Source organism: Myodes glareolus, chromosome 19 (assembly GCF_982192425.1).
Source record: "Myodes glareolus chromosome 19, mMyoGla1.1, whole genome shotgun sequence".
NCBI classification, from domain to species: Eukaryota; Metazoa; Chordata; class Mammalia; order Rodentia; family Cricetidae; genus Myodes; species Myodes glareolus.
The window spans coordinates 38,444,303-38,470,138 of record NC_142044.1 but is presented as its reverse complement, the minus strand read 5'-3'; the positions used below and the strand labels follow the sequence as shown (position 1 = coordinate 38,470,138).

Here is a 25,836-nt window from a genome sequence, read left to right as displayed (position 1 = left end):
CAGCAGAGTGGCGCGCCGCGATGACGTAACACGGCAGGGCCCGCCCCTCCAGGGCTCAGCGAATTGGCCGCCCGGTCTGGCGTCGCCCGCTGCCAGCTCCCATTGGCTCAGAACGACACTTCCCAGCGGCGGCGGGAGATTCTCTTAGACCCAGGATCTGACTGCCATGGAAAGGCTCGCTAGCGTTCGCGCACGGCTGCAGGAGTGGGAACGCGCTTTCGCACGGCTGCACGGGAGACGGCCAGCGCAGGTGAGGTGGGGTTGGGGGCACGGACAGGGCGGTGAGTGGGGACCCAGGCGCAGCCCGTGGCTGACGAGCTTCTCTCCCAGGAGGATGTGGAGGCGGCACCCGAGGAGACCCGCGGTGAGCGCTGGGCTGGCGGGCCTGGGACGGGGCTAAGGTTAGTAGGTGAGCCCTGACCCCCGACCCTTGCCTTCTCAGCGCTCTACCGTGAGTACCGTACCCTAAAGCATGCAGTGCGCCAGGCTGGCGACGGACAGCGCAGCCTAGAGCAGTCTCTCGCCGAGGCAGCTGAGGAGGTATATTGGCCCTTGATCCCAGTCAAGGTTGTGTATGGTCAAACGGCTGGAGCCAAGAGCTATTACAGCCATGCCTCCGTGGAGCCCACAAGTTTGATGGCCAGGCCTTCCCGTGGGGGTTAAGGGGAAGCTTTGGAGGCACTTCTGTGCCCATATCACTTTTTAACGTGGTCTAGTCCACTACTGTCTACTGCAGGCACAGGAGCCAAGCTGCTGGGGTCCCCACCTGAATCGAGCTGCAACCCAGAACACACAGCCTGTCCCCAGGCAGGGCCCATTGAGTTCAGTACAAGACTATGGGGAAAGGCTCAAAGCCAATCTGAAAAAAACAAAGCTACAGGTAAGAAGTGGAGGTGAACCCAGAACTGCCTTTGGCTCTGGGGTAGTTTGCCGGGACCCTTCTGCATCCACCCTTCTTTACAGCACACACACATGCTCACGCACACACACGTGTGCTCCTGCAGTAAGTTGGACTCGGCTCCTAAGGTGCTCACAGGAACCTCACTGTCAGCTTCTTGTCTGTCCCAAACGTCTGCAAAGCCCAGGGTCCTGAGATCCTACCTGCTGTTCTATCTTCCCCAACCTAGACTAGGCCAACCCTGAGCCGAAAACTCCAGCCTCAGAAGAGATCTTTGTCCACGGTGACCACCCCAAGGCCACCAGGCCCAAGGACCTGTCCAGATGAAACTAATGACGTACTTCCCCGACTTTCTGAGCCCCGGCCAAGGCTAGGCCAGCTCCAACAGCTTCAGGCATCCCTGAGCCTGCGGCTGAGTTCCCTAGACCCTGGCTGGTTAGAGCGGTGTCACGCCAGAGTTTCCGACCTTCTAGAGGTTCCCGATGCCTGTGGGCTTGACCTGGATGCAAAGGAGTCACAACCTCAGAAGTCAGGCAAGACAAATGTCCTTGATCCTGGTATTCCAGAAAACAAGTCACAGAGCCCCGATGCCCTACAGCCTCCAAGCCCCACATCCAGCAATGATGAAGCCAGGAAAATGAGTAAGGATTCTGAGGACTTTGCACAAGCCCGGGACAGCAGTCCAGCAGGACAGCTATCTGAGGGAGCCAGGACTACAGCTCACGAGAAAGAGCCACCAGGAGAACCTGCACAGGTGAATGCTTCTCAGCCCCGCTCCTCGAAGCAGGCCAAGACCGCGAAGGCCAAGGGCACAGCCCGCCTCCACATCTCCCCTCGACCAGCTTCCCTGGACAGGGGGAACTATGTTCGACTCAACATGAAACAGAAGTGCTATGTGCGAGTTGGGGCCAGTCGAGGCAGGCTTCTCCGGAAGCAGGTGAGACATGCTGAATGGAGCAGGCTGGCCTTTTCTCTCCTCCCATCTCCCTCTTGAGTAGTCCCTGTGGGCTTCCCCAGGTATGGAAGCAAAAGTGGAAGAAGAAAAGGGAGCAGTTTGGGGGAAGTGGACCCAGAGCCACGGCGAAGGACACTTGTTTCCAGTGCGGGCAGTCTGGGCACTGGGCATCGCAGTGTTCCCAGCCAGGTAAACCTCTGCCATGAGTGCTGGGTCATTTAACCATCGGGAAGGGGAGCTAGAGAATTACTTATGCAAACAGAAGGTTCCACCAGCTCTTAACTCTGGTCCAGGCTCCACCCTGACCTTCCAGGAGGAAGGTGGCAGGGAAGATAAACAGCCTGTTTCTGCTTTGGAAGAAGTAGCACAGACAACAGCCTCTCCTTCCTGTCCCCTCTCTGGTAAGTTAGGGGAATGGGTGGATGTGACCTGAGGCCATTGGGCCTGGATGATCTGTGGATTCTGGTGCCCCCACATCACTCTCTTGCCTATCCAAGCAGGTCAGGACAGAGAACCCGATGGGCCAAAGCTACAGATGCCCTGTCCTCCATGCCCAGCGTTGCCCCTCTACCCACCAGGGCTCCTGGGGCAGGTAGCAGGTGAGTGAAACTTAATGGTCCAGAGTCTTTCCCGACACATGTCTTAGTCGCTGTTCTATTGCTGTGAAGAGACACCATGACCAAGGCAACTCTTAGAAAAGGAAGTATTGAATTGGGACTTGCTTAGCAGCTTAGTCTGTTATCTTGGTGGGAAGCAGAAAGGCAGACATGGTGCTGGAGAAGTGGCTGAGAGCTTTGCATCCTGATCAGCAGACAGACAGAGAGACAGAGACACTTTACCTCGCCTGGACTGTTGAAATCCTCAAAGCCAACACCCAATGACACACTTTTTCTTTTCTTTTTGTTTTTGTCTTTTTGTTGTTGTTTTTTTGTTTTTTCGAGACAAGGTTTCTCTGTAGCTTTGGGACCTTCCTAGAACTAGCTGTTGTAGGCCAAGCTGGCCTCGAACTCACAGAGATCTGCCTGCCTCTGCCTCCTGAGTGCCACCACCGCCTGGCTGACACACTTTTCCTAACAAGGCCACACCTCCTAATTCTTCCCAAATGTTTTACCAGATAGGAACTAACCATGCAAATACATGAGCCTATGGGGGCCTATAGGGGCCATTCTCATTCAAACCACCACATCTGTGTCCACAGAAACCCCTGCTGAGGTATTCCAGGCCCTACAGCAGCTAGGGCACCAAGCCTTCCGCCCTGGTCAAGAACGTGCAGTCATGAGGATTCTTTCTGGTAGGTGTGACTGCCTAGGAATTGCACCAAGCTATGTCTGGCAAATTGAGCCTTATAGCTGCCTCTTGTCCTGCCTAGGTATCTCCACTCTGTTGGTGTTACCCACGGGTGCTGGCAAGTCTCTGTGTTACCAGCTTCCTGCACTGCTGTATGCCCAGCGAAGCCCCTGCCTCACACTGGTGGTCTCTCCTCTCCTGTCACTCATGGATGACCAGGTATATGGACAGGCTTAGTACCTAGAAAGTCTGCAAACTGACACCTCTGATACCATTGGATTCTTCTTGTTTCCTGAACACACCAGTGGCCAGCCGACCTTCCTAAGGGTAGCACAGCCTAGTGCCCAATGTTCTCACCTGGTTCCTTATCTCCAGGGTGCACAGGTCCATAGGTGGCCAGCTCTGAGCATTTTCTCCCAGGACCCAGGATCTGATACTTTTCCTTCCAGTGGGTTGAGTAGGGGCACAGACTGAGCTGGGCTGGGCTATGACAGCATTGGATTTACAGGTGTCTGACCTGCCTCCATGTCTGAAGGCAGCCTGCCTCCACTCAGGTATGACCAAGAAACAGCGAGAATCTGTCTTGAAAAAGGTCAGGAGGGCCCCATGGATGGGTGGTAGTGGGCATCCCTCTGGGCAGTGTCCATAACCCTCTTCCCTTCAGGTAAAGGCAGCCCAGGTGCATGTGCTGATTGTGTCCCCCGAGGCCTTGGTCAGGTGTGGGGCTAAGGGCCCTGCCAGCCTCCCTGATGCCTCTCAGCTACCTCCAGTTGCCTTCGCCTGCATTGATGAGGTCCACTGCCTCTCTCAGTGGTCACACAACTTCCGGCCCTCCTACCTGCGTGTTTGCAAAGTGAGCTTTTGTTGGGGTCAGGATGGAGGTGGACTAGGACCCAGGTGGGACAAGTGACTCAACACTGTCCCTGGTTCAGGTCCTTCGGGAGCGTATGGGTGTGCGCTGCTTTCTGGGTCTCACAGCCACGGCCACACGGAGCACTGCACGCGACGTGGCCCAGCACCTGGGCATAGCGGAAGAGCTTGCGCTCAGTGGGTTGGCCTCCATCCCTGCCAATCTGCACCTCTCCGTGTCCATGGACAGAGATTCAGACCAGGTAGTTATGTGTATGCCAAGGGCCCAGCAGAAGCCCACGACCTGCCATGTTAATCGCGCTTTATTGCCAGGCTCTGGTGACACTGCTGCAGGGTGACCGTTTTCGTGCCCTGGGTTCTATTATCATTTACTGCCATCGACAAAAGGATACAGAACGGGTGGCTGCACTCCTCCGGACCTGCCTGTCCATGGTGAGAGATCCAAGGCCCGGAGGTAGGCATGTTTAGGGTTTGTTCCCCAGGGACCCTTCCTTCTGCATGCTGGCTCGGTCCCATCAACCATTTGTACACTTTCTCTAAGGTTGCGGCCTTGAGGCTGTAGCTGAAGCATACCATGCTGGCATGGGCAGCCAGGAACGGCGACGAGTGCAGCAGGCCTTCATGCAGGGCCACCTGCGGGTGGTAGTGGCCACAGTAGCCTTTGGGATGGGGCTGGACCGGCCAGATGTTCGGGCTGTACTACACTTGGGACTGCCTCCAAACTTCGAGAGCTATGTGCAAGCCATTGGTCGTGCAGGACGTGATGGGAAGCCCGCCCATTGTCACCTGTTCCTGCAGCCGCAGGTTGGCACCCCATCTCCCCAGGAGTTACGCTGTTCCTATGCCATGCCACTTTGGTCCCAACTGCAATCCTATTTTTCTTGCCGCTGCCACTCTAGCTCCAAAGTGTATGCATATGACTGTCTCAATGCAGGGCGAAGACCTTTGGGAACTGCGCAGACACGCCCATGCTGATGGCACTGACTTCCTGGCTGTGAAGAAGCTGGTGCAGCGTGTCTTCCCACCCTGTACATGCACCCGGAGGCACAACGGCCAACAAACAGACCCTGTATTGGGTCCAGCCTGCCAAGGCCATAAGCGGGCACTCCCAGTGCAGTCTACAGTACAGGCTCTGGACATGACAGAGGAGGGTAAGGAGCCAAGAAGATATGGGGTACAGGGAGATATGGGGTACTATCAACAGCCTCTGAGCCTTCCTTTGCCTCTAGCTATTGAGACTCTGCTGTGCTATCTGGAACTACACCCTCGGCATTGGCTGGAGCTGCTGCCTTATACCTATGCCCACTGCCGTCTGCACTGCCCTGGGGGCCGTGCCCAGCTGCAAGCTCTGGCCCACAGGTAAGCATATCTCACCTCAGGCTAAGGATGAAGACAAAGATCTGGAGCTGCTGACCACATACTCCTTTGTCTCCTGGGCACAGGTGTCCCCCTTTGGCTGCATGCTGGGCCAAGTGGCCACCTAAAGACACAAGTCAGGGTAGCAGCTCCTTAGAGTTTGACATAGTGGAGCTGGCAGACTCGATGGGCTGGGAGCTGGCCTCTGTGCGCCAGGCTCTCTACCAGCTGCAGTGGGACCAAGAACCAAAGAAAGGTATGCCCAGCCCTCCCTCAGTCTAGCTGTGCTGGCCCCCGCCGCCTCTGACTGACACACTTGCTGACAGGTGCACCACGGGGCACAGGGGTGCTTGTGGAGTTCAGCGAGTTGGCCTTTCACCTGCACAGTCCTGGTGACCTGACAGATGAGGACAAGGACCAGATCTGCGACTTCCTGTACAGCCGAGTCCAGGCTCGTGAACACAAGGCCCTGGCCCATCTACACCAGATATCTAAGACCTTTCGCAGGTGGGAAGAAGGTAGGCAGAGCCCAGGCCACCCACTCCGACCCCAGGGGCACTCTTGACAGGTTTGTCTCATCCCCAGTGTGGCCTTTCCCAGCTGTGGACCCTGCCTAGAGCAGTCGGATGAGGAGCGCAGCAGCCGGTTGAAGACGTTGCTCAGCCACTACTTTGAGGAAGAGGAAACTGTGAAGGATGAGCAGGGTCCAGAGCCTGGGCAGAACCAGGTAAGTGCCACACCCCTTTGAAGACGGGTGATTCCTAAAGCCAAGGATAATGACATGCCCACGTACAACCCAACCCCACAGTCCAACCCCTGCCTGGCTCAAGGTTTCTTGGGCTGCTTGGGGTGTGATTTTATGTGACAGATGCTGTGGGGTGCAGGGAAGGTCACATGCCATCTCCCCACAGCTTCAGGACTGGGAGGATCATATTCGCCGTGATATCCGTCAGCTCCTTTCCCTGCGGCCAGAGGAAAGGTTTTCAGGACGGGCTGTGGCCCGCATCTTCCATGGCATTGGTGAGGGCCACGGGGCTGCTTTAATTAGGGAGGAGTTGGGCACTAGAGCCGGCTGAGTCCTCAGTCCTACGTTTCTGCTCCATCATAGCAAGTCCCTGCTACCCAGCCCAGGTGTATGGGCAGGACCGGCGTTTCTGGAGAAAGTATCTACATCTGGATTTCCATGCCCTGATGCGCTTGGCTACAGAAGAGCTCCTGCTGAGCAGCCGATGACCGCCTCCATGGGAGAGCGCTATATGGTGGAGGCGTGAGGCAAGCCAGACTGTGGCCACTACACCGAGGGTGTCAGGTTCATGTGCTATCGAGGCAATGATGTAGCCATCACTGACCGTTAGGCAAAACCAAAGTGCAAAATAAAAAGCAATTTTATGTCCTTTCTGGCAACACAGTCCTCAGTTTGAGGACAGCTACATCTCATGTGTTCCAGACATCCAGGCCATACATGGCAGTTCAGGTCAGGTTACTGGGTGCCAGACTGAGATCCAGAATGGGCAGACCTGAGAGTACGAGGAAGGCAGCAAAGCAGAGGCGTGGGCCCAGGCCATCAGCCAGCACTCCAGCCAGGGTACCCGGTAGCAGCTTGCCCAGCAGTTCCAAAGTGGCCAGGAGGCTATAGTGTGTGGCCTGGGGGTGGGAATACAGATCAGGACCTAGTGGCTCCCTAGCCCTGCAGCCCCCGGGCATCCCTGCCCTGCCCTCTTACCTGCCGGGCTCTGGGTGCCATCTGGCTGCAGTGCATCATCACGGTGAATGTGGCCGTGGTGACCACACCGCCCAGAAATTGCTGTAGACACAGGCTCAGCAATGCTGCCCCTAGAAGAAGAAAGGTCAGTGGGGCCCCCGGCTCTTGCTCCCTCCCTCGTCAAGGCTGACCTCTCACCTCTCATGATTGTACCAGGCTCCAGACTGGCCCCAGGGGTACTGAGGTAGAAAAGCAGAACAGTCTGACAGGCCAAACTCCCAAGGCGTAGCTGCAGCACTGACCTCAACAGGGAGAGAGGCTGCCTGGGGTGGGAATTGGGAGACTGAATATGGTAAGATTCCCTGGGAGATGGGTGGAGATAAGGGTCACATTAGGGTTGGGGAGTGCTTACCAGTGCCTGGCCAGTAGAGCCCCCCCCAGAGAGGAGCCAGCAATGGAGCAGGTCATAGCGCCCAAGCCACTCCATAGCCCCAAGTCTGAGGCAGAAACACCATGGTCCAACAGGAGAAGAGGAAACAGGCTGCCAGCACCCTGCTCACCTACAGGAGATCATAAACAAGGATGGTCCCCTTCTCCTTTCTCCCTTCTTGAGCCTCAGTCCTCCAACCAGCCAGGCCTCTGCCCCCCTTCAATTTTATGGTTCCCAGGTGTTAGAAAAAGCTGGGCCCTGAAGCCCAGCTAATTTGAAGCGCTATCGGTGACACCGGTGGGCTGTGGCTGAAGCTGAGAGAAGACTGAACTACAGAGCTCTGGGGAGGGCTGGGCTGAGAGCTAAGTGGGTTTCAGGGCCCTAGGGAAGTTAGGGCTCAGAGCTTGGCATTGCCTAACTCAAAGACGTACCTAGCTTGTAGGTGAGAACAAAGCCTGCTGTCCAGAGGGTCCCAGGCACAGCCAGCAAATCTTGTAGAAAATAGGATGTGGTGGGGGTATGCTCTGAGACCTGAGGCCTAGGCAGCTGTCCCAAGGCTGGTGCAGCCCAGGCTAAAGCAGCAGCCAGCCAGTAGGTGGCAGCTAGGAGCAGAAAAAGCAGTGGCCAAGAGAGAGTGGGGAAGAGGACCAACAGCCCGCCCCCAGCCAGTGCTGATCCCAGCTTGTAAGCCACCACCTGTACAGTGTTTCCAGGCCCCAGCTCCTTTGGCTCCAGGAGTTGCACAGCGACCGTGTCTAGAGCTACATCCTGCACTGCTGCACCCAGATTCAGCAGCAGTAGCAGCCCCATCATGATGGTGGGGAGCCCTGTCTGGCCAGCTTGCGGAGGAGGAAACACGGTCAGGAGCCCACACACTAGGCCCAGGGACACGGTGCTGAGTGTTAACCAGACCCGAGGGGAGCCCCGCCTGTCCACCAGTGGCGCCCACGCCAGTTTGAACAGCCATGGCGCATACAATCCCTTAGTCAGGCCCACACGTGTCAGGGAGAGGCCATGGGTCCGCAGTAAAATGGGCAGCAAGCTGGACTGCAGTCCGTAGGGCAGACCCTGCACAAGATAGAGGCCGGCCAGCAGCAGCAGCTTCCCGTGCATGTCCAGCTCGGGGTGGAATCAGACGGCTCAGCTGGGAAGGCCAGGGTCTAGTCCATCTACATAGGCTCAGGGACTATCAGGCCAAGATCCCGAAGCTCACACTGGGGCCCCGATATACCGGAAGTACCGAAGTTGGGAGAAAATACGGGAATAAACCTGAGCTCGGTGGGCCTGCGCACAGCCCATGACTACCAGCATGCCTTGCGCAGGGGTCGGGCAAGGGAGGCAGGACTCGTTTGACTGAGGGCGGAGCCAATTCCCAAGTCATTCTGCAGTCTAATCCACAATTGGCCAAAAACTCTAGCGGCTAACGTCAAGCAGGCTACAGATAACCTTCGCAGACCGAGAACGTCTGCTCTGGCGCCCCTGGTGACAAACCTGGACACAGCAGCCTGCTTCCCGTGTTCCCAGACCCTGCAAGCGGCTGGGAAGGAAGCTGTGGTACAGGCTGGTCTCAAAGGTATCTTACATTGTGCTCAATGGTTACTAGATTCTTTCAGAAGCTCTTCTTGTTTTGTTTTTTTCGAGACAATGTCTCTCTGTATAGCTCTGTTGTCCTGGAACTCTGTAACCCAGTCTGGCCTCAAACTCAGAGATCTGTCTGCCTCCTGGATGCTGGGATTAAAGGCCTAGGCATTTCTAATCCTGGGCTCCCGTGGAGGAGATGCATTTCTAATCCTCAACTCCCACGGAGGTGGCAGTACTCTGCTCCATGGTGCTTCTGGTGCCGCTCCCCATACCTTGCTATGACTGTGGCTTCAGAGCCTGTCAAGGCAGTGACCTCAAAAGCTAGTGTTTTGTGGGAAAGGTCAGGACCCAGTCAGCTACTGCCCATGATAACCCCTTCCCTTAGTGTTCAGTGAGGGTAGCCAGTCCAGCCCACATGATTCTGGCCCTGCAAGGAAGGCCCATGCCCAATCCCTTCCCTCTTCCCAGAACTGTGCTACTCCCAAGGCCACCATAAGGCTGTTAGATGACACCTTGGGTTAAGAACTAGCTCCATAGTGGACAACTGGGTGGTGCTGTTGTGCCCATTTCGACACATGACCCTGTGTCTAGGTCTGAGCATCCCAACATTGGCTTGCTGTCCTATAACTTCCAGATAGTCTCAGGGCCCAGGTTTTCACATCTATAAAGTGTGTTCTACTTCAGAACATGGTTGTGAACACCTGTAATCTCAGCTATTCAGGCTGAGGCAGGAGCATCATGTGTTTAAGGTTGACTTGGATTAATTTAGCAAGCAAGACCATGCCTTAAAATTGAGAAAGGGTGGCAGGCAGGATATAGTTCCATGGTCCTGAATTCAATCCTAGTAGCATTGAGGGGAGGAAGGACAGCTCTTGCCTACCTCAGAGGACTACTGAAGACCCAACCAGTGCACCCCACCAGTACCTGCTGTGCACAGGGGCGCATCCTTCCTTCCTAAGTCTCCACCCTCAGGAGAGTGCACCTAATCCTTTAGCACCCCAAGGGTGCCTAGAGGTGGTTTGCTAAAGGTCCTCCCCTGCTCTGCTCCCCCCCACAAGTCTTCTCAAGCCCTTGCTGTCTCTCCCACTTTGGTGTAACTCAGTTTAACAGCTCCACCCTGTGGTTGGCACGGCAAGTTGTGTAGCCCAGGGGAAAGTTACTATTTATGACACTGCCTCTAAGACCACTTTCCCCTGGAATTCTCTGTAACTTCATCCCCCTCCCAAGTGGCCCTGGGCTAGCCCTAAAAGGCGGATGTGACCCACATTTGCCTTCACACACTTCACTAGTACGTTAGTTGATTTGAAGGGGTCACCACATGCCCCACATTTAAGACCATAATGAAGACCTAGCCACAGATGCGTACTCTCTTAAGACAAGTGGATGAATAACAGCCCGAGGGGCCCTTTCCTGGGAGCCGTCCTTAACAGCGCCTTTATATGAGGTGTCTGGTGTTCCTTAAGCAGGGTCCATTTGACTATGCAAAGTCAATCAATTAAATCAAAAGCTGGAGTCACCCAGGCAGCCACTTCAAGTCAGGCTGACACCCAGCTTTATTAGGGACCTGCAGGGACAGGTACCCAGACCCTAGGCAAAAACAGCAAATACTGAAGGCTCCCAAGGACCCTCGGTTCAGTCACAGGCCGTCCAATGTGATCTAGGAGTACTCCTTGGTGAACTTAGCATGGAAATGCCTCAGTTTTTCCAACAGCAGCCGCAGCTTCTCAATGGGGGGCAGAATGGTCATCCTGAAAAGGACAAACAGTAAGCCTGGGGCACAGGCCCATTCGTGGCGAGGTCAACACATACCAGGTCTCACCGGAAGTGATAAGTGCCTTCCTGTTGCCCAAAGCCACTTCCAGGGACCACACAGATGCCAGTCTCCTCCAGGAGGCGCAGGCAGAAGAACATGTCAGGGGCCAGGCCCAGTTCCTGGGGATCAGGAGAGTGGTCAGGTCACAGCACCCAGGTCAACACCCTGCTCCGCCCCCTTGTGACCCTGCTTTCTGCACCTGAGCACGCTGCACTGCCCGCGGGGGCAGCTGCACTCGAGGGAAAGAGTACATTGCGCCCTGCACTGGGTTGCAGCGGATCCCGGGGGCCTCGTTGAAGACCTGCTCGGTGAGTTTAGCCTTGGCTGCCAGCTCAGCCAGCACCTCCTGCCTCTCCTGCAGCCACAGGAGGGAATTATGGAAGAGGGTTTCGTTGTGTCCCCCTGTAGTCCCACCCAAAGCTGGGTCACCAGACATCTTTGGCCTGGTCTGGTCTGCTCACTGCTTGAAACTGCTTGAAGGACGGCTCAGAGGGTGCCGGCGGACTGACCACCATGTCCAGCAGGGCCTGGCCCGGCACGGGTGGGCACAGCCGTACACTCATCAGTTTGGCCATCTGTTTCTGAACCTCCGCATCCATGTTTACCACTTCCACATAGCCACCACGGAACCCGCACCTGCAGGGGAGAGCATGGGTTGAGGCTGGTCTGGGAAGAGGGTCTGGAACTGTTGAGCCATGACAGTGGTCCGGAAAGTTCTCTACTAGTTCGGGTTTCACCACTACCACCCTCTGCGCCTGAACGCACTCGCCCATGTAGCCCTTCGAGACCGAGTGGAAGGAGGCAAGCTCCTGCTGTGTTGCGTACGGCGGCCCCATCTCCGTGAGCACCTTCTTGAAAGAATGGAACTGAGAGCCCTCGGCGTACACGTTGTCCTGGTATACCTGGAGGGGCAGCAGTGTCATTCAGGCTGGCTGCTGAGCTGCTGCTGCCCACTGCCATGTCTCCCCCGACTCCCAGTCGTCTGTACCTCATCAGCCATCAGGAAGAGTCCCTCTTCGAAAGCAAAGCGGATCACAGCCTCTATGCATTCACGGGTCTGCACCTGTCCTGGAGTGTGGAGATGCAGCACTGACAGGGTCAGTCCCGGGCAACAGAGAACCAAGCTCAACCCAGGCGCTCTGGGATCAGGAGAGCTGGGGCAGGTCCCAAAGGAAGAGGCGGGGCTGGTAGGAGGAGTCCAGTGAGGCGGAGCTAGATGGGGAGGAGCAGATAGGAGGCGTACCAGTCGGGTTGCCAGGGTTGATGACGCACAGAACGCGAGGGCAGCAGCGGTCACGTGCCTGGCACAGAGCGCGCCGTAGCTCCGCGATGTCTAGAGACCAGGCACGCTCTTCGTCCAGGTAGTAGTCCACCTGCACGGCGTCCAGCTCAGCCAGAGCAGCCGAATACAGCGGGTACTGAGGAATGGGAATGAGCACACCTGTGCGCGCACGGCCGTCACCGGCCACCAGCAGCTTGAGCACTGTCTGTGGGTGGGATAGGAAGCACAGTGTTAGTGCAATCGGGGTTGCACGCCCCCACCCCTACCATGAGCCGATGCTGCTGCACCAGACTGAGCCTGATCTAGCCTCACACATAAGGGCTACTCTAGCCTGGCCCACTCTACCACAATGGCGTCGCTGGCCCCAGTGGACAGAAATATGTTGTTTGGGTCTGCAGGGATGCCTCCATCTCGCCTCTCAATGTACTGTGCCACATCTTCCCGGATCAGCTGGATGCCAGAGCTAATGGTATAGGCACCTGAAAGAGGCCAAGCTAGTGAGGGGGGCAAGTCCTGCAAGCTTCCCAAGGGACCTATCTCTCTCTGCCCCTCCCTAAGGCTTGGACTCCACCGGGAGCAAGCACTTACCCAGGCTCTGGCCCCCGCATGCCTGCAAGATGCGTTCTGCCCTTCTCTTGACATCTTCTGGGAAGTCGGGACTGCTCAGAAGTTTGGGGTAGACACAAAGGGCCAGGACCTGGGAGAACCAAATAATGAGGCCAGGGCAGTTTGGGAGGGGGGGGGGGTGTGCCACAGGCAGTACAGCAGCCTAACCTGGCGGAAGAAGGTAATGGGTCTTTGCCCCATGGCCTGTGCATCACCAATATTGGCACGGATGACTTCAGTAAAGGGCTTCTTCACACCCTGGGAAAGGAGAGCAGGCAGTGAGATCTGACAGTTATTCTGCCGCTGTTGTCCCACATTCCCTGGACTGGGGACTAATTCACCAACCCAAGTTTAGCAGAAGGGCAGCGAGTGCCCAAGGCAATACCTGACGCAACTCCTGCTCCAGCTCCAAGGCGCGATGCACTATGGGTCCTCGAACGGCATACTCCACCCTCCGCACACATGGGTTCATGGTATCCAGAGTTAGCACCTTCCCTTTCAGTCCATTCCTTGAAGCCTGGCTTTGATCATTCACTCTTGAGGCCATGACTGCTCAGACCAGGCAGGATACTGGCTCAGGAAGTAGAAGGGTCCAGATGTGGACTCAGGGCTGGGAATGGGGAAGTCTGCTGAGGTAAGACACCACCCTCTGCACCACAGCCTTCTGGTCCTACCGAAAGGGGCAGAAAGGACTGAAGGAGCTGCAGCACCCTGGGCCCCGCCCCACCAGTCTGGGCACAGATCTGCCCCAGGGAGCCAGAGGGAGGTGGTAAGGCGGCAGGCGGGGCTTGGGGCGAGGCCCAGTGCCGCCTAATGTCCCAGTGAGAGAGCAGGAGACCCACTTGGGGAGTAGGGACAGACGGATGGCTCAAGATCTGACACACTGGAAATGAGGGGAAGAGAGTATTCAACAACTGGATCTATTAAGAACAGAGCCAGGGACTACTGGAGCCTGACCCTAGCAAGGGCCAGCTGAGGCCTAGCCCTCTCCGACCTGACACACACACACCATCTTTACTTAAGCAAGTAGACATATCTCCTTCTCCTGGGTACCTATGCCAGGCTCCCTATATCTGGGGAGCACGGAGGGAGGAAAGGGAGGTGTCCAGTCTCTGGGTTCCATGGGGACTGTCAGTGTTACAGTTGGACCTTGGTCCCTGATGAGCGCTGCAAGGGTTTGGGGGGAGGGGAAGAGCCTGGAGACAGGACACCTCGTCCTGGACGCCTCACCCTGGGCTGCCCTCATGCCCTTTCTATACACATCAGCCTGAGGTTGCCCTTAGGGCCACAACCCAGGCCAAGGGTAACTAAGTCCCCTTCCTTCTTGCTCCTGATTGGTAGAGAACAGGAAGTGAGCTCTGATAGGCCCATAGAGCCCCACTCCCACTGGCCTTATAGGTCAAGCTCAACACTGAATATCTAAGCCCCTGGACCCATCTATGGCTCAGGCTGAGGGCCTGACTTCTCAGCTGGACAGCAGGCAGCTAGGAAAGCCTGAGGTGAGCCTTGATCCCTCTGTCCCTGCAGGCTAGAAGAAACACTATTTGAGGCCCTGTGCAGAGGCACTCACCTCTGATCTCTTGGCCCTGATAACACGGTGGCCTACTCTCACTGGCCTCTTTCTGGCCCTTAGGCCAAAGCACAGATTAATATAGGCTTGGCCCAGGCAGAGCCTGCCCCTGCCTGCCTCCTACCAACAGGGCTGAGCAGCAGCAGCGGTAGCAGGTGGACTTCAGGCAGCACACAGTGCTACTCTAAATTTAACCAGCAGCCACCAGCCCTCCCCCAAGCCTGTCCAAGGACACTAACCCTCCAACCACAGGTGCTAGAAGAAGGACAGGCCCCAGGGAAGGACACGAAGCTGGCCTGGTCAGTACTTATGTCACCTGGTAGGGATGACCATGCAAACCAAATGTTATGGGACATGATCTAGAATTGCCTTCTTCCCTCCAGCTTGAGGCCCCTAAAGGGCCCCTCTCGTTCTGAAGCTTTGTGCCTAGCCAGCACAGCCTGAGTGGCCAAGTGCTTGTCACCTATACCAGCACAGGCGGAAGCTGGCAGATATGCCCCAGGATGAGGGCTGCATGCCAGGAACTGAGACCATGACTCTGGGAAGTACCTACAGCAAGCCTTCTGCCTGTTCTACCCTGCTGGCTCTGGCCCAATCCTGTAGAAAATACAGTATCCCTTCTAGCCAGGGTCCCTGTCCCTCTGCATGGTTACCCTCTGCACTTCCATGGAGAATCTTCTTCCAAAGTCTCCTGCTGCCTTCAGGAAAGCAAAGGGTTACAGAGGAGCCTCCAAGAAGCTGAACCAGCCAGGAGAGGTGGAGGTAAAGGCAGGGCTTCTTGCCTGCGGCCTTGAGCTTCCCTCCCACAAGAGCTGGGGTTGCCACCTGCAAACCCCAGCATGCATCTACAGGTTTGAGCACTCCTGGGCATGGGTGGCTCCTAACCCAGCAGCACTCCCTGCCCCTTCCCCAGCGAGACACACGGGGAGGCTCAGTGGCAAACAGCCTTTATCAAGAGTCACAGGATAAGCAGCCTGTGGCCTGAGGCCCACAGGTACAGCTAGCTCTGCATAGTCCATCCCTGAGCAAGGTGGCCAGTGTCCTGGGCTGAAAGGGGGTACAGGGCTCTGTGCTGGCTCCCCTACAGCACTGGGGCATGTGCTGGAGTGGGCCACCAGGCCAGAGATCATGAGGAAGCCTCTGGCTGGGCATGGGGTTGAACCCTGCCATACTGAGGAGTCACATTTCACATGAGCAAACAGCATGGCCTCTTCTCCACAGGAGCCTCCTCCGAGGGGGCAGTGAGCTTGAGCAGAGGTGGGTCCCCAGTTATTCTGAAGCCACAGTCCAGCTGGGGAGTCTCAGTGTCAACAGACAGGTCAGACTCAAAGGTCTCGGGCCCTTCGGGGGCAGGTCGCTGCAGCTTCGCAGCTGCGCGCTGGCGTTTAAGTTCTGCCAGTGTGTGGTGCGCTTTGTCTCGGACGAGGGCATCAGGGGCGCTGCTCTCCGCAGGACTAAACTGGTAGGAGACACTCCGGTCTAGACGCTTCGAGTACAGGTGCTTCCCTTGCGGGGCCCCTACTTGGCCATTGTGTGGTCTGGCCACCTCAGAGCTGTCTTCCTGTGGGCAGAGCAAGGACCCCAGAGGCCATCAGGAGGTGCTTTTTCTCACCTATCCCACCCAGCCTTGGGCTTCAGTTGTGTGAAAGTGGCAGATGGACAGACATGAGAGTGGGAAGGTCCGAGGCCTATACCTAGGAGAGCCTAGGTCTCAGCAGGTAGATGGTGACCTGCAGCTTACCCACGGCTGCCTAGCCCAACTAGGGAAACAGGGTCACTGTGCCCATCACCTCCATCGGGGGCTAGCAAGGATAGAGGACTAAGTACTAAATAACAAGATTGCATGCCAAGTCTGCCCCACATCTGGGACAGGACAGAGGCTGCATCCTCACCTCTGGGGGCTGCAGCCGGAGCTCAGCATCTGTCTGTCTGTCCTCATCCTCCAGCGGCTCTGGACTGGTGAGTGGTGACTGTTGCCACACGATGGCCTCCTGCGCATGCTCCTTGCGATACAAGTTGGTGCGATGCGTCAGGCTCACCCGCCTCACCACTTTTCTGGGGAGGAAGGAAGTTGAGATCTCGTCATCCAGTTCACAATCTCTGCCCACAGAGAGCCTACTGGGGTTCTGCTGCCAGCTGACATGCATGGGGCAGAGTCTAGGTCTCAGCAGGTAGACAGTGACCTGCAGCAGGAAGCTTACCCACGGCTGCCTGCACTAGAGGTGCGCCGGCGCAGAAGGGAGCGCTGTCGGCCCTGGGCCCGCAGGAGCGCATCTTGTTTATGCTTGAGCTCTAGCAATTTGGCTCTCACCTCCTCATCCCCACACACATCTGAGAAGAGATGGAAAGAGGTGTCACAGGCATCTTCATGGCCTAGCCCTTCTGCCAGATGTAGGCAACACCATACTCACCGAGGGGTGTCTCGTCCACCAAGGATTTTCCATTCAGATCAGCCCCATGTGCCACAAGCAATTCTACCAGGTGCACCTGCAGGCAGCCAGCAGTAGCTGCTTGGCTGAGGGCTCCAATTAGAGCCAGGAACCTTCCCTCTCCCTGCTCCTGTGGACACTCACCTGGCCCCAGTAGGCTGCGGCATGCAGAGGCTCCCAGCCATCATGATCCTTAGCGCTCAGGCTGGCTCCTTGCTCCAGCAGCAGGGTAGCCACCTCACTGAACCCATTAGCAGAGGCGATGTGCAGCTGCAGGCAGACCACTCAGCCCTGAATCCCAGCCCCACACCCCTTCTAGTTACCTGCCCCAGGACAGACACCCCCAAGTGACTGAGTCCTCACCAGCGTGGCCCCATGGTCCAAAGGGTCATTGAGGTTGGCCCCAGTGCGCAGTAGACTCTGGAGGTCATTCAACATGCACAGCTCTGGCACTGCCCGGGCCTCCTCAATGCTGTCCTGGGTGATACCTGAGGGACAAGCTGGCTCAGAGAGGGCATGACCTCGAACATCACCCCCTGTGGGTAGGCACAGCACACACACCATGATTGGCCATGGCAGTCTCGAGGCAATCCAGTGTCTGCTCATCCTCACACAGGTCGTAGGGCATGTTCCCGTCGGTGTTGACTGCAAGGAGCTCTGCGCCACTACAAGGAAGATTGACAAGCCACTGGCTTCCTGCTTTCACAGCAGCTCCTGCTCAAGGAGCCCTCAGTCCCCACTCACCAGAGGCCCTCGGGCTAGGACTGTGCTAAGGAAGAAGAAAACAAAGCTCCTTCCTCCTGCTAGAAAAGTTGGCCTCTGAGGCTGGCTGCCACCCTTCAGCCCGAGATCCTGTCTTCAAGCTAGACTTAGCAGTTTCTGTCCATCTAGGCTTCAGTTTTATGACACCCATCTACTCCCATAAATAGAGTAGAGGCATTTGCAGATATGCAAGGACTCTGGAGTCCCAGAACACAGAAGGGGTGCCTGTGCATTATGGAAAAGCAGAACCAGAAGAAAGATTGCAGTCCATCACCAGCTCCAAGAGGAGCCCAAGGAAGCAGCTAGCTACACAGCACTAGTCCATTACCGACACGTGGGACAGAAACTCATCTGCCCACACACGGAGGACCAAGCTTCTATACGCGGACCTACTAGAGAAGCACCTGACTCCTAGAGAAGTCACTGGCCTCCTCTGCTCTACCTTCCTTGTTAGGGGTAAAGGCCTCAGCTGTACCTTGGCACTTCCCTCCTTACCAAGCCCATCCTCAACACTGACCAAATGGCACTTTCCTATGCAAACTGTGGAGAGTCCCTGGGTTCAGAGTTGGAAATCCAGCCTGCCAAGCAGGCCAAAAGCACAGTGAACACACTCCTCCTCCTGGATCCCAGGTAAGGTTGACAGAGGAGGTAAAGACAGAGGAAGCATTCCAGAGGGGTCACCTGAGGCACCACCTGGACACCTAGCAGGTCCTACCGTGAAATGAGGAGTTCCACCAGATGCAGATGGCCGCAGGTAGCTGCAGCATGCAGAGGTGTCCAGCACTCACTGTCCCGAGCATTGACATCAGCCCCAGCCTCCAGGAGCTGCTGTGCCATCTCTCGGAAGTCATCAATGCAGCACTGCAAACAAGCAACCTAAGCCCCATGCCCTGACCCCCCAGAGAGGCCAGCCTGCTCCACCCCGACTCCTGCAGGGGCTCACCTGGTGCAGTGCCGTCAAGCCATCCTCATTGGCCAGGTTGGGGCTAACCCCACTACTAAGGAACTGGCGAACTGCAAGAAAAGGAAGGCAGGAAGGGTCCTCAGGAGCTAGCAGATGCCTCCTCCTCCAGGCCCCAGAAGTTATATATAAGCACAGGGTGCAGAAAGGAAAGGAGGTCTGCTAAGGTTAGGCTTGTCTTCATTCTAGGAAGATTCCAGTTAAAGAAGACAAAAGTCAAAGGCAGGACCTGGGGAAGTGTGTGGTAGTGCCAGGCCATGTGTGCTCTAGGACCCACACTGGACCTGGCCAACACCTACTTTCCAGCTCTAACCAGAGGAGAGCAATGCTACCCCACTCTCCAGAGATGGGGCTAAGGAGCCATGCATAAAGGGAATGGATTTACAGGAAGCCTTGCACTCTGTTATGAGGTAGTGATGGTGATCAGTCCAAGAACCATTTCTCTGCAACCCCGTGTGTCTACCCTGTGGTCCAACCATCCTATAATCTGGTTTTCTCAGAGAAAGACCTCCTGCATGCACCCCTATTAAGGACAGTTGACTGTTAGTAGCAGAGCTGGGGCTAGAGTCCAGGACCTACTGACATGAGTTCTAGGACGAGTTCTGAGCCAGCACACAGCAGGGCCACACCCAGACAGATGGGAGTGCCTACTGTGCCCTGCCCTAGGACTCAAGCACACTCACCTTCCTCCAGGTCGTTTCGGGCAGCAGCCTCCAGAAGAGCAATGCTGGGAGGGAAGAGGACCTGCTTCCGAGGCTTTAGGTCAGACACCTCCTTCCGTGGTCGCTCCTTGTGACCCTTCTTGCCAAGGGCCTCCTTCTCAGCCTGGGCCCACATCTTTACCTGCTGGGCACGTCGCTTCTGGGCATGCTTCAGCCGTTCCTGGGTGCTCATCCTGCCTACCATGGGCATCTCTGCCAGCAGCTCCAAGTGCTCGGCCATGGTGGTGGATGTCTGCCCACAGGGTTGATTGGGGTACCACAATTTGGATTTGGGGGGGCAGGACAAGCCTGAAGGGTGGGGCAGCTGGCTGGACTGGCACCCTTGGGGGCATCCCCTTCCTAAGACTTGGTGCCCTCTGTTCCTGACAAGGCTGAAATGGAAGGCCCCACACTATGACCAGGCCCAGCTGCCCTAAGGGGCAGAGCCTAGGCAGGGAGGGCAGTGTGGTAGGGGGTGGGGTGGAAGGTGTGTGTGGGGTGGCTGCAATTGTTCCCCAAGCAGAACTGACACTTTAACTGCTCAGCTGGCAGGGCCTCTGTATACAGTGCCTCGCCTCCCTCTTGGGGTCAGGGTGCACAGCCTGTGGGAAGTAGCCCTAAGACCTGGCCGGCCTCAGTCCAGGGTCTGAAGCTAATTACCCAGATAACAAAGTTCCAGCTTTCTGGCACCCTGCCTAGGAGAATGGAAGGCAGGGCCAATCAGCAGCAAGCCCCTGGCAGCCCCCGGGAGCCTCTGCTCTTCTTCCATGCTGGCTGCCCTCAGTCCTCTGGCTGGTGTCCAGCCAGCACAGCTAGGTCTCAGGAGGTACGACAGCAAAGGCCAGGGTGTATGGTCAGTCCTGGGGTTCCAGCTTCCAGTGTCCAAGGGTGACAATCTCTAGGTAGTTAGAAGACAGGAAGCTTGCCAATACTTTCTCAGGGGAGTCTCCCCTTCCAGCCGTCACACACACCTGAGGAGTAAATATGAATAAGAAAACACACCAAGGTCAGCTCATGGGGAGAAGCAGAGCACCAGACGAGTTCTGTGTGGGACCCACCTTCTGCCCACAGCACACTGAGAGTCAACAATATGTCCTGGGGCTTGCTTGGCCCTATTCCTCCTCATATACTTAGGGAAGAGGAGGACAAGGACTATCTCAGGACCCTATCCATCCTTTCCAGAAAGGCCGTGCATGCTAAACAGTACAACAGAACCAAGAGGATTGCCACCCCGGGGCCAAGTTCAGAGTCCTGGCTGGGCTGGGCAAGGGTTCTTCCCTGGCTCTCCAGGGATAGCATAAAGGCTTAACAGACTCTGCTCCGAGTCCCTTGTGGCCTGGCATCTGCTCTGCTCCCATCACGAAGCCAGTTCAGGCCAGTCAGTATTTCTGCCATCCTGAGTGGCACTCAGCTGAAGTCATGGGGACACCAGCACCCACGGGGAAGAGGAACTAAGAGATCTCTCCCTGCCCCCATCACTAGACAAAAGGAAAGCTATCCTGATGCCCTTGTCCTAAGGACAAGAAGACAACCCAAGGACAGCAGCCACTTGTCAAGTAGAAAACATGCTGGCTTTTGGTTGTCTCATCTAATGCACATCTGCAAACAGTGCTCTGGCTGCAGAGGGAAGATAAGTATAGCTCAGCAGCTCCAAACTGTCCAGAAGGCTGTCTTCCCCAACTTCTGTGAACCCACCTTCCTGACCTTTCTGGAACGTGCCTGAGGACAGACTGCATGAAGGGGATGGGACTACAAGGGACCCAGGGGACCCCAGTGAGCCCAGGCCTACCACACATATCGTCCCCCGACACAGTTCACACTCCAACGGCGTTCTAGCTCAACTCCCAGCAGGCTGAGTTCTAAGCTTTCAGTCCCCTGATGCCAGGAGCTGTCTATCTGGCTTTCCTCCAGAAGCCGGCCTCAAAGGGAACAGGTCAGCTGAAAGCCAGTGGGCTCTTCTGAAGTTCTAAGAGGAAAGCCACCTCCTGCCTAGCTGAGCCTTGGCTGACCCAGCTGAACCTAAGGCGTGGTTCCTCTTCCTAGCCTGCCAGAGTCACGAAGACAGCAAACCTACTAAGACTTGATAGCCAGTCTAACCATTCTCCAAATGGCCAAAACATCACACCCAGGCCAAAACGAGGCTGAGGAAGGCAGCTCCTGCCCTATTTCACAAATCCTTCCTAGAGCCTCTCTGGAATGTCAAATAGAGATAATTTCGTTGATTTACTCCAGATCTGGGCTTCAAGCCTGGCTGAGCTGAACCAGGAATGTAGGACCCAGCACAGGAAAGCCTCCTACAGGACTTTGACCCCAATCCCCACCCTTCAGCCTGAGCACCACTGGACTGACCCAGCCTACAGAGAGTCCCAGGGGCAACTGACCTTCATCGTGCACGAGGTCAGCACCCTAACTCCAACCCCATTCTCTACAGTTCCAATGAGAACACAATCAACCTCTTGGGGCCCTGGACTTCCCTACCCTTTCCAACTATAAGGCCCTTTAAGAAGAACTTACTATCACCCCCAATTTATACTCAGAAAAACCAAGCCATGATAGCCTTTGCTACAGACAAACCAATTCTTCTGGTTGAGAAAGCTATAGGTACTCCAGCAGGTCTAAGCACTCCAGACCAAATGAAGGGCTGCTGAGATAGCCCTATCACACCAAGAAGGCCTTTATCAGCTGCCCAGATGTTGCTCACAGACCTGCAATGACAGCTTCCCATCCGATGTGTAGCCAGCACTGCCCTGTTAATCACCAAACCACAGTGCCTTTTAACCTACCACATGGTATCTGTAGTGAGCCTGGAGCCCGAGAGCTGCAAGGAGCCTAAACACCTGGGGAACAAGGAATAGTATGGGTGGAGGCAGATGACCCAGAAATAAGGACAAAGGAGAGGTGTTCAGAGAAAGGACGAAAAGCTGAGAGGACAGGAGGGAAAGGTCGGGAAGACAGCTAGGGGGCCAAGCAGGGCACCGTCTACAGGCTCGGATGCTCACAGAGGAGCACCCACAGTACGCCTCTCTGAAGGTTCATCTCCAGACCCGAATGTTTTCTCTGATACCTGTCGTCTCCTAGGACCCCCATGACTAAAGCCCATCAGCAAGTCAAGGCGGCAGAGGGGAGAGCTCTTGTATCCCTTGCTGCACATCATGGAGGAAGCTGGCACCTGAAGAAGACATGGGGCAGCAACAGGGAAATCAATGAAAGAGTCCCTGAGCATGACAAGAAGAAGTCAGCCAGGAGAGTTTATTTGGTCTGTGGCAAGAAAGGTGCCTCCTTAGAAACTCATACTAATGGGCATGCAAATAAGGTTCCGTCATTCTGTAGAATAATATCTGTATGTTCATTTCTGCCACAAGTCAAAGAAGATCAGTGTCTGAAAGCAGCTGCAAGACACTGACATGGATGTAGAAGCTGGAGACTCTGGATAAACAAACACATCAGTAGTCAAAACAATGGCCCAGGGGCCAGAGTGCGCAGGCATTTTATCAGTTGAGAAATCCCTCCTGGAGCTCCCAGGTGACTCTAGCTTGCACCCAGTTGATAAAAACCAAGCAGTAGAGTGATGACCCCTACCTGTGCCCTCTGTACAGCCAGCAGCCCACTGAGACACCCTTGTGCCATTTCTACTCCCAGGCAGCCTTCCTGAGTGTGAAATGAAAATGGATTTGCTTATTCAAATAACAGACGTGGGAGGGCTCAGCCCACTGTGGGCAGTGGCACCCGGGCAGGTGGTCCTGGGTTATAAGCAAGGAAGCTAAGTAAGCCATGGAGATCAAGCCAGTGGGCAGCGTTCCTCTGAGGATTCCCTAGATGACGGACTGTACCCTCCCTCAAGCTGTTTCTGCTCAGTGTTTTATCATAGCATCAGAAACACCACACTATGATCAAAAGAGCTCTAACAAATCGTGCTTCTTCTGCTATTAAAAAAAATTATAATAAAATACGCTAGGCAGTAGTTGCACACGCCTTTAATCCCAGTACTCAGGAGACAGAGGTAAGTAGGTCTTTAAGTTCGAGTCCAGCCTGGTCTACAGAGTAAGTTTCAGGACAGCCAAGGTTACACATAGAAACCCTGTCTCAGACTGGAGAGACGGCTCAGTGCTAAGAGAACTCCCTAGGTTCAGGTCCCAGCAGTCAAGCAGGCAATCACAGTCACCTGCAGTTGTTCAGTCCCCACTGCTATACACAGACAACAGTGTGTGCATTTATAATGGTAAACATGAGAAGGACTCGTGTCAGAAGGAAGTAGAAATGGGAACAGGTATGGGGAAGTACTTGTGCCTGGTACAGTGTAGCTGAACTTAGACCACGTGAAGATTACTCCCGATAGAAACTATGTTGCGAGCTCTGTACTGGGCAAGGTGAGCATAAACTGCCACGGCACAGGTACACTTTGGCACCTGGAGAAAGAACAGCACCTGGGCACCGGGCAAGGAAAGGGCAAGGAATGAAGGTAATGCCACCCAGTCGGTCAAGCCACCATGAAGCATCTCGACTCCTTGTGCGATGGAGCTGCGAAGGTCCTCGCACCGATGGCAGAGACTGAGGGGCATGAGGTAGGAGGGCAAGGAGAGATCCCACAGGCAGGAAGTGAGCAGGAAGACATTCCAGGGAAACAGGACCAATTACGAGGAACAGGACTGGGAATAACAGGGAGCTACGCAGGAGGAAAGGGCCAAGAGGGCAGGTAGAGGAGCCTCAGAAACAGGACAGCTGGCACGTAGAATTCCAGAGAAAGTGCTCAAACGGCAGCAGTCATCAGGGGTATAGACAGAGCCCATGCCCTGTAGGAAACTGGGTGGCAGCAAGGACCTTCAGAATCCACACTGACATGGGAGGTCCACAGAGGCCCACACTGGGGAAGACTCAAGTGCTGGCAGTGGCAAGCTGCCTGGGAAACACCAAAATAAACTCCAGGCAGCACACACATGACCTTAAGAAAAAGAAAGCCAGCTGGCCAGTGTGGCACAGCCTTTAGTCACAGCGCTCAGGCGGCAGAGGCAGGTGGATCTCTGTGAGTTCCAGGCCAGCCTGGTCTACAAAGCAAGTTCCAGGATAGCCAGGGCTACATAGTGAGATACTACCTACAAACAAACAAACCAACTAAAAAAAAAAAATCAGAAAGAAAAAAGAGAGAGAAGGAGGTCCTGAGTTCAATTCCCAGCAACCACATTGTGGCTCACAACCATCTGTAATAAGATCTGGCGCCCTCTTCTGGCCTGCAGGCATACATACAGACAGAATACTGTAAACATAATAAATAAATAAATCTAAAAAAAAAGAGAGAGAAAAAAAGAAAAAAATCCAAGAGTATAAGGACAAAAGAAGAAAATGTTTCATAACCCTAACACACACACACACACACACACACACACACACACACAGCTTTTTAAACAGAACACAAAAGCCAGAAACTGAAAGGAAATCCCACAAATCCAATTACACTTAGTTTTCACAAGTCTGCATTATAAAAAGGAGACGAAATTAAACCTACATGGCGCACAAGGTATGGTGGCTCACACCTGTAATTTCAGAACTCAGGAGGCTCAGATATGAGGATCCCAGTGAGTTCAAGGACAGCCAGAACATATCTACTATGTAACATTATATAAATCCTTTATTTATATAATGAGTAGATATATAAAATGAGTGAGTACATTCATTCTCAGGCCCTGACTCACTGGACTCAAGCTCAGGCAACACAGAGGTCCTCATGGCTCTCCCATGCTGAGATGGATCCCTGCAGCTCAGCAGCACCTTGCAGAGGGAACACCTCACCAGAGCATTGGCTTAAATGGGAAGGGAGCTTTGACCTCTGCTCCACATGTCCCCAAGACATAAAAGCCAACAATAGGTTTTGGAATTTGTTTACTTTTGTTTCTAAACAGGTTCTCATTAAACAGCCAAAGCTATCCTGGAACTTGTTTTGTAGACCAGGCAGGTCTCTAACTCAACGGAGATTGCCTGCTTCTGCCTCCTGCATGCTGGGTTTAGAGGTGTGGACCACCACCTCCAGACTGCTTTAATGGTTGCCTAGTGATACCGGGAAGCCCACATCCTCTCTTAAGGTACTGCAGTTTCTCAGCGTGGCTTCCATCCCACCGGCTGCCCTCTCAGTGGGCTCCTGCCCTCCCCCCCCCCACATACACAGAGCCTTTGTCACCCCACTTGTAAAGGACTGTCTCTTCTCCATGGAGTCTTGTCCTACACTGTAGCAGAATTCCTGATGGTCTGAGTATTCTCATGGATAATTCTGCAGGTCTCTGCCACCTCACTGACCTCTTCTTCCTGCTAATGCCTCTGTCACAACTGTACCATCTACTTGCTCACCAAAGTAGATGCCCTCTCCCATAGTCTCAATGCAAATCCCCATTCCTTTCCTGTCGCTCCTATGACCAGGAACCCAACCCCAACACTCCAGCACTCACACATACACAGTCCTGTTCTCACCCTGCTTCCTACCCTCCACCTTGACCAGCCTAAGTTCTGATCCCTCAGCCCTCCTAGTGGAACTAAGGGAACCACTAGAGCTCCTAACACAGACAGAGCTGTCTGGTCCTGAGTGCTGCAGCCTAGATGCTACAGAAGTCTCCCTGTTTTCCTTCCCTTAGTCTCCCCTCTTGTCAT

General features: G+C 55.1%; 4 protein-coding genes across 17 annotated transcripts in view; 1 reads left to right on the top strand and 3 right to left on the bottom strand.

Annotated features, from left to right (window-relative positions):
• The first annotated feature begins 6 nt into the window (after window positions 1-6).
• On the top strand, window positions 7-6,759 carry Recql4 (RecQ like helicase 4). Of its 5 annotated transcripts, none has more exons than XM_087898891.1 (22): window positions 7-250; window positions 331-364; window positions 443-540; window positions 737-880; window positions 1,128-1,835; window positions 1,916-2,042; window positions 2,147-2,254; window positions 2,354-2,452; window positions 3,052-3,144; window positions 3,223-3,359; window positions 3,649-3,732; window positions 3,805-3,993; window positions 4,073-4,252; window positions 4,323-4,464; window positions 4,552-4,814; window positions 4,945-5,161; window positions 5,240-5,369; window positions 5,453-5,622; window positions 5,693-5,873; window positions 5,967-6,093; window positions 6,278-6,386; window positions 6,475-6,759. In XM_087898891.1, the coding sequence occupies exons 1-22, from the start codon at window positions 167-169 to the stop codon at window positions 6,597-6,599; spliced, it is 3,549 nt and encodes a 1,182-aa protein (XP_087755017.1). In that variant the 5' UTR covers window positions 7-166; the 3' UTR covers window positions 6,600-6,759. The 5 variants fall into 5 exon arrangements, 4 of the variants coding, with proteins under 4 accessions (XP_087755017.1, XP_048310540.3, XP_085535266.2 ...); XM_048454583.3 differs by having other exon boundaries at window positions 5,952-6,093; XR_015735625.1 differs by lacking the exon at window positions 6,475-6,759 and having other exon boundaries at window positions 5,693-5,884.
• Slc33a2 (solute carrier family 33 member 2) lies at window positions 4,257-10,475 on the bottom strand. Of its 3 annotated transcripts, XM_085679173.2 has the most exons (6): window positions 7,930-10,475; window positions 7,481-7,628; window positions 7,267-7,391; window positions 7,090-7,199; window positions 5,385-5,490; window positions 4,257-4,643 (listed from the first exon to the last, which is right to left on the bottom strand). In XM_085679173.2, the coding sequence occupies exons 1-5, from the start codon at window positions 8,609-8,611 to the stop codon at window positions 5,386-5,388; spliced, it is 1,170 nt and encodes a 389-aa protein (XP_085535299.1). In that variant the 5' UTR covers window positions 8,612-10,475; the 3' UTR covers window positions 4,257-4,643; window position 5,385. The 3 variants fall into 3 exon arrangements, with proteins under 3 accessions (XP_085535299.1, XP_048310573.2, XP_048310571.2); XM_048454616.3 differs by having other exon boundaries at window positions 4,257-5,490; XM_048454614.3 differs by lacking the exons at window positions 4,257-4,643; window positions 5,385-5,490 and adding an exon at window positions 6,734-7,010 and having other exon boundaries at window positions 7,930-9,897.
• Window positions 10,476-10,614: 139 nt separating this feature from the next.
• Window positions 10,615-15,131, bottom strand: Gpt (glutamic--pyruvic transaminase). Its single transcript, XM_048454608.3, has 11 exons — window positions 13,166-15,131; window positions 12,949-13,038; window positions 12,763-12,871; window positions 12,520-12,653; window positions 12,136-12,379; window positions 11,881-11,960; window positions 11,658-11,794; window positions 11,354-11,528; window positions 11,092-11,247; window positions 10,899-11,011; window positions 10,615-10,827 (listed from the first exon to the last, which is right to left on the bottom strand). The coding sequence occupies exons 1-11, from the start codon at window positions 13,325-13,327 to the stop codon at window positions 10,737-10,739; spliced, it is 1,491 nt and encodes a 496-aa protein (XP_048310565.1). The 5' UTR covers window positions 13,328-15,131; the 3' UTR covers window positions 10,615-10,736.
• Window positions 15,132-15,281: 150 nt separating this feature from the next.
• Ppp1r16a (protein phosphatase 1 regulatory subunit 16A) overlaps window positions 15,282-25,836 on the bottom strand; it is a 21,608-nt gene continuing 11,053 nt past the window's right edge. For 7 of the 8 annotated variants that reach the window (XM_085679161.1, XM_085679162.1, XM_048454601.2 and 4 more), the window contains 10 exons: window positions 19,186-20,174; window positions 18,485-18,555; window positions 18,257-18,402; window positions 17,341-17,444; window positions 17,143-17,267; window positions 16,924-17,049; window positions 16,762-16,837; window positions 16,552-16,681; window positions 16,243-16,405; window positions 15,282-15,911 (listed from right to left, as the gene is read on the bottom strand). In XM_085679161.1, the coding sequence (XP_085535287.1) occupies window positions 15,537-15,911; window positions 16,243-16,405; window positions 16,552-16,681; window positions 16,762-16,837; window positions 16,924-17,049; window positions 17,143-17,267; window positions 17,341-17,444; window positions 18,257-18,402; window positions 18,485-18,555; window positions 19,186-19,444 (1,575 nt within the window). In that variant the 5' untranslated portion in view covers window positions 19,445-20,174 and the 3' untranslated portion in view covers window positions 15,282-15,536. Of the gene's footprint in view, window positions 15,912-16,242; window positions 16,406-16,551; window positions 16,682-16,761; window positions 16,838-16,923; window positions 17,050-17,142; window positions 17,268-17,340; window positions 17,445-18,256; window positions 18,403-18,484; window positions 18,556-19,185; window positions 20,175-20,992; window positions 21,441-25,836 lie in introns of those variants that run through there. The other variant, XM_048454599.3, reaches the window with a different exon arrangement.

Bases quoted from the DNA above. Each gene is read 5' to 3' on its own strand.
- Recql4 (XM_085679140.2), top strand. From the start codon at position 167: ATGGAAAGGCTCGCTAGCGTTCGCGCACGGCTGCAGGAGTGGGAACGC. The intron at 4,465-4,551 runs GTAGGCATGTTT...ACTTTCTCTAAG, and splicing joins GAGAGATCCAAGGCCCGGAG to GTTGCGGCCTTGAGGCTGTA. The intron at 5,874-5,951 runs GTGGGAAGAAGG...TCTCATCCCCAG, and splicing joins ATATCTAAGACCTTTCGCAG to TGTGGCCTTTCCCAGCTGTG.
- Slc33a2 (XM_048454614.3), bottom strand. From the start codon at position 8,611: ATGCACGGGAAGCTGCTGCTGCTGGCCGGCCTCTATCTTGTGCAGGGT. The intron at 7,629-7,929 runs GTACGTCTTTGA...GATCTCCTGTAG, and splicing joins TGTTCTCACCTACAAGCTAG to GTGAGCAGGGTGCTGGCAGC. The intron at 7,200-7,266 runs GTGAGAGGTCAG...TTCTTCTTCTAG, and splicing joins GCCTGGTACAATCATGAGAG to GGGCAGCATTGCTGAGCCTG.
- Gpt (XM_048454608.3), bottom strand. From the start codon at position 13,327: ATGGCCTCAAGAGTGAATGATCAAAGCCAGGCTTCAAGGAATGGACTG. The intron at 12,654-12,762 runs GTAAGTGCTTGC...GGCCTCTTTCAG, and splicing joins ATGCGGGGGCCAGAGCCTGG to GTGCCTATACCATTAGCTCT. The intron at 11,795-11,880 runs GTACAGACGACT...CTGCCCCTCCAG, and splicing joins TCTTCCTGATGGCTGATGAG to GTATACCAGGACAACGTGTA.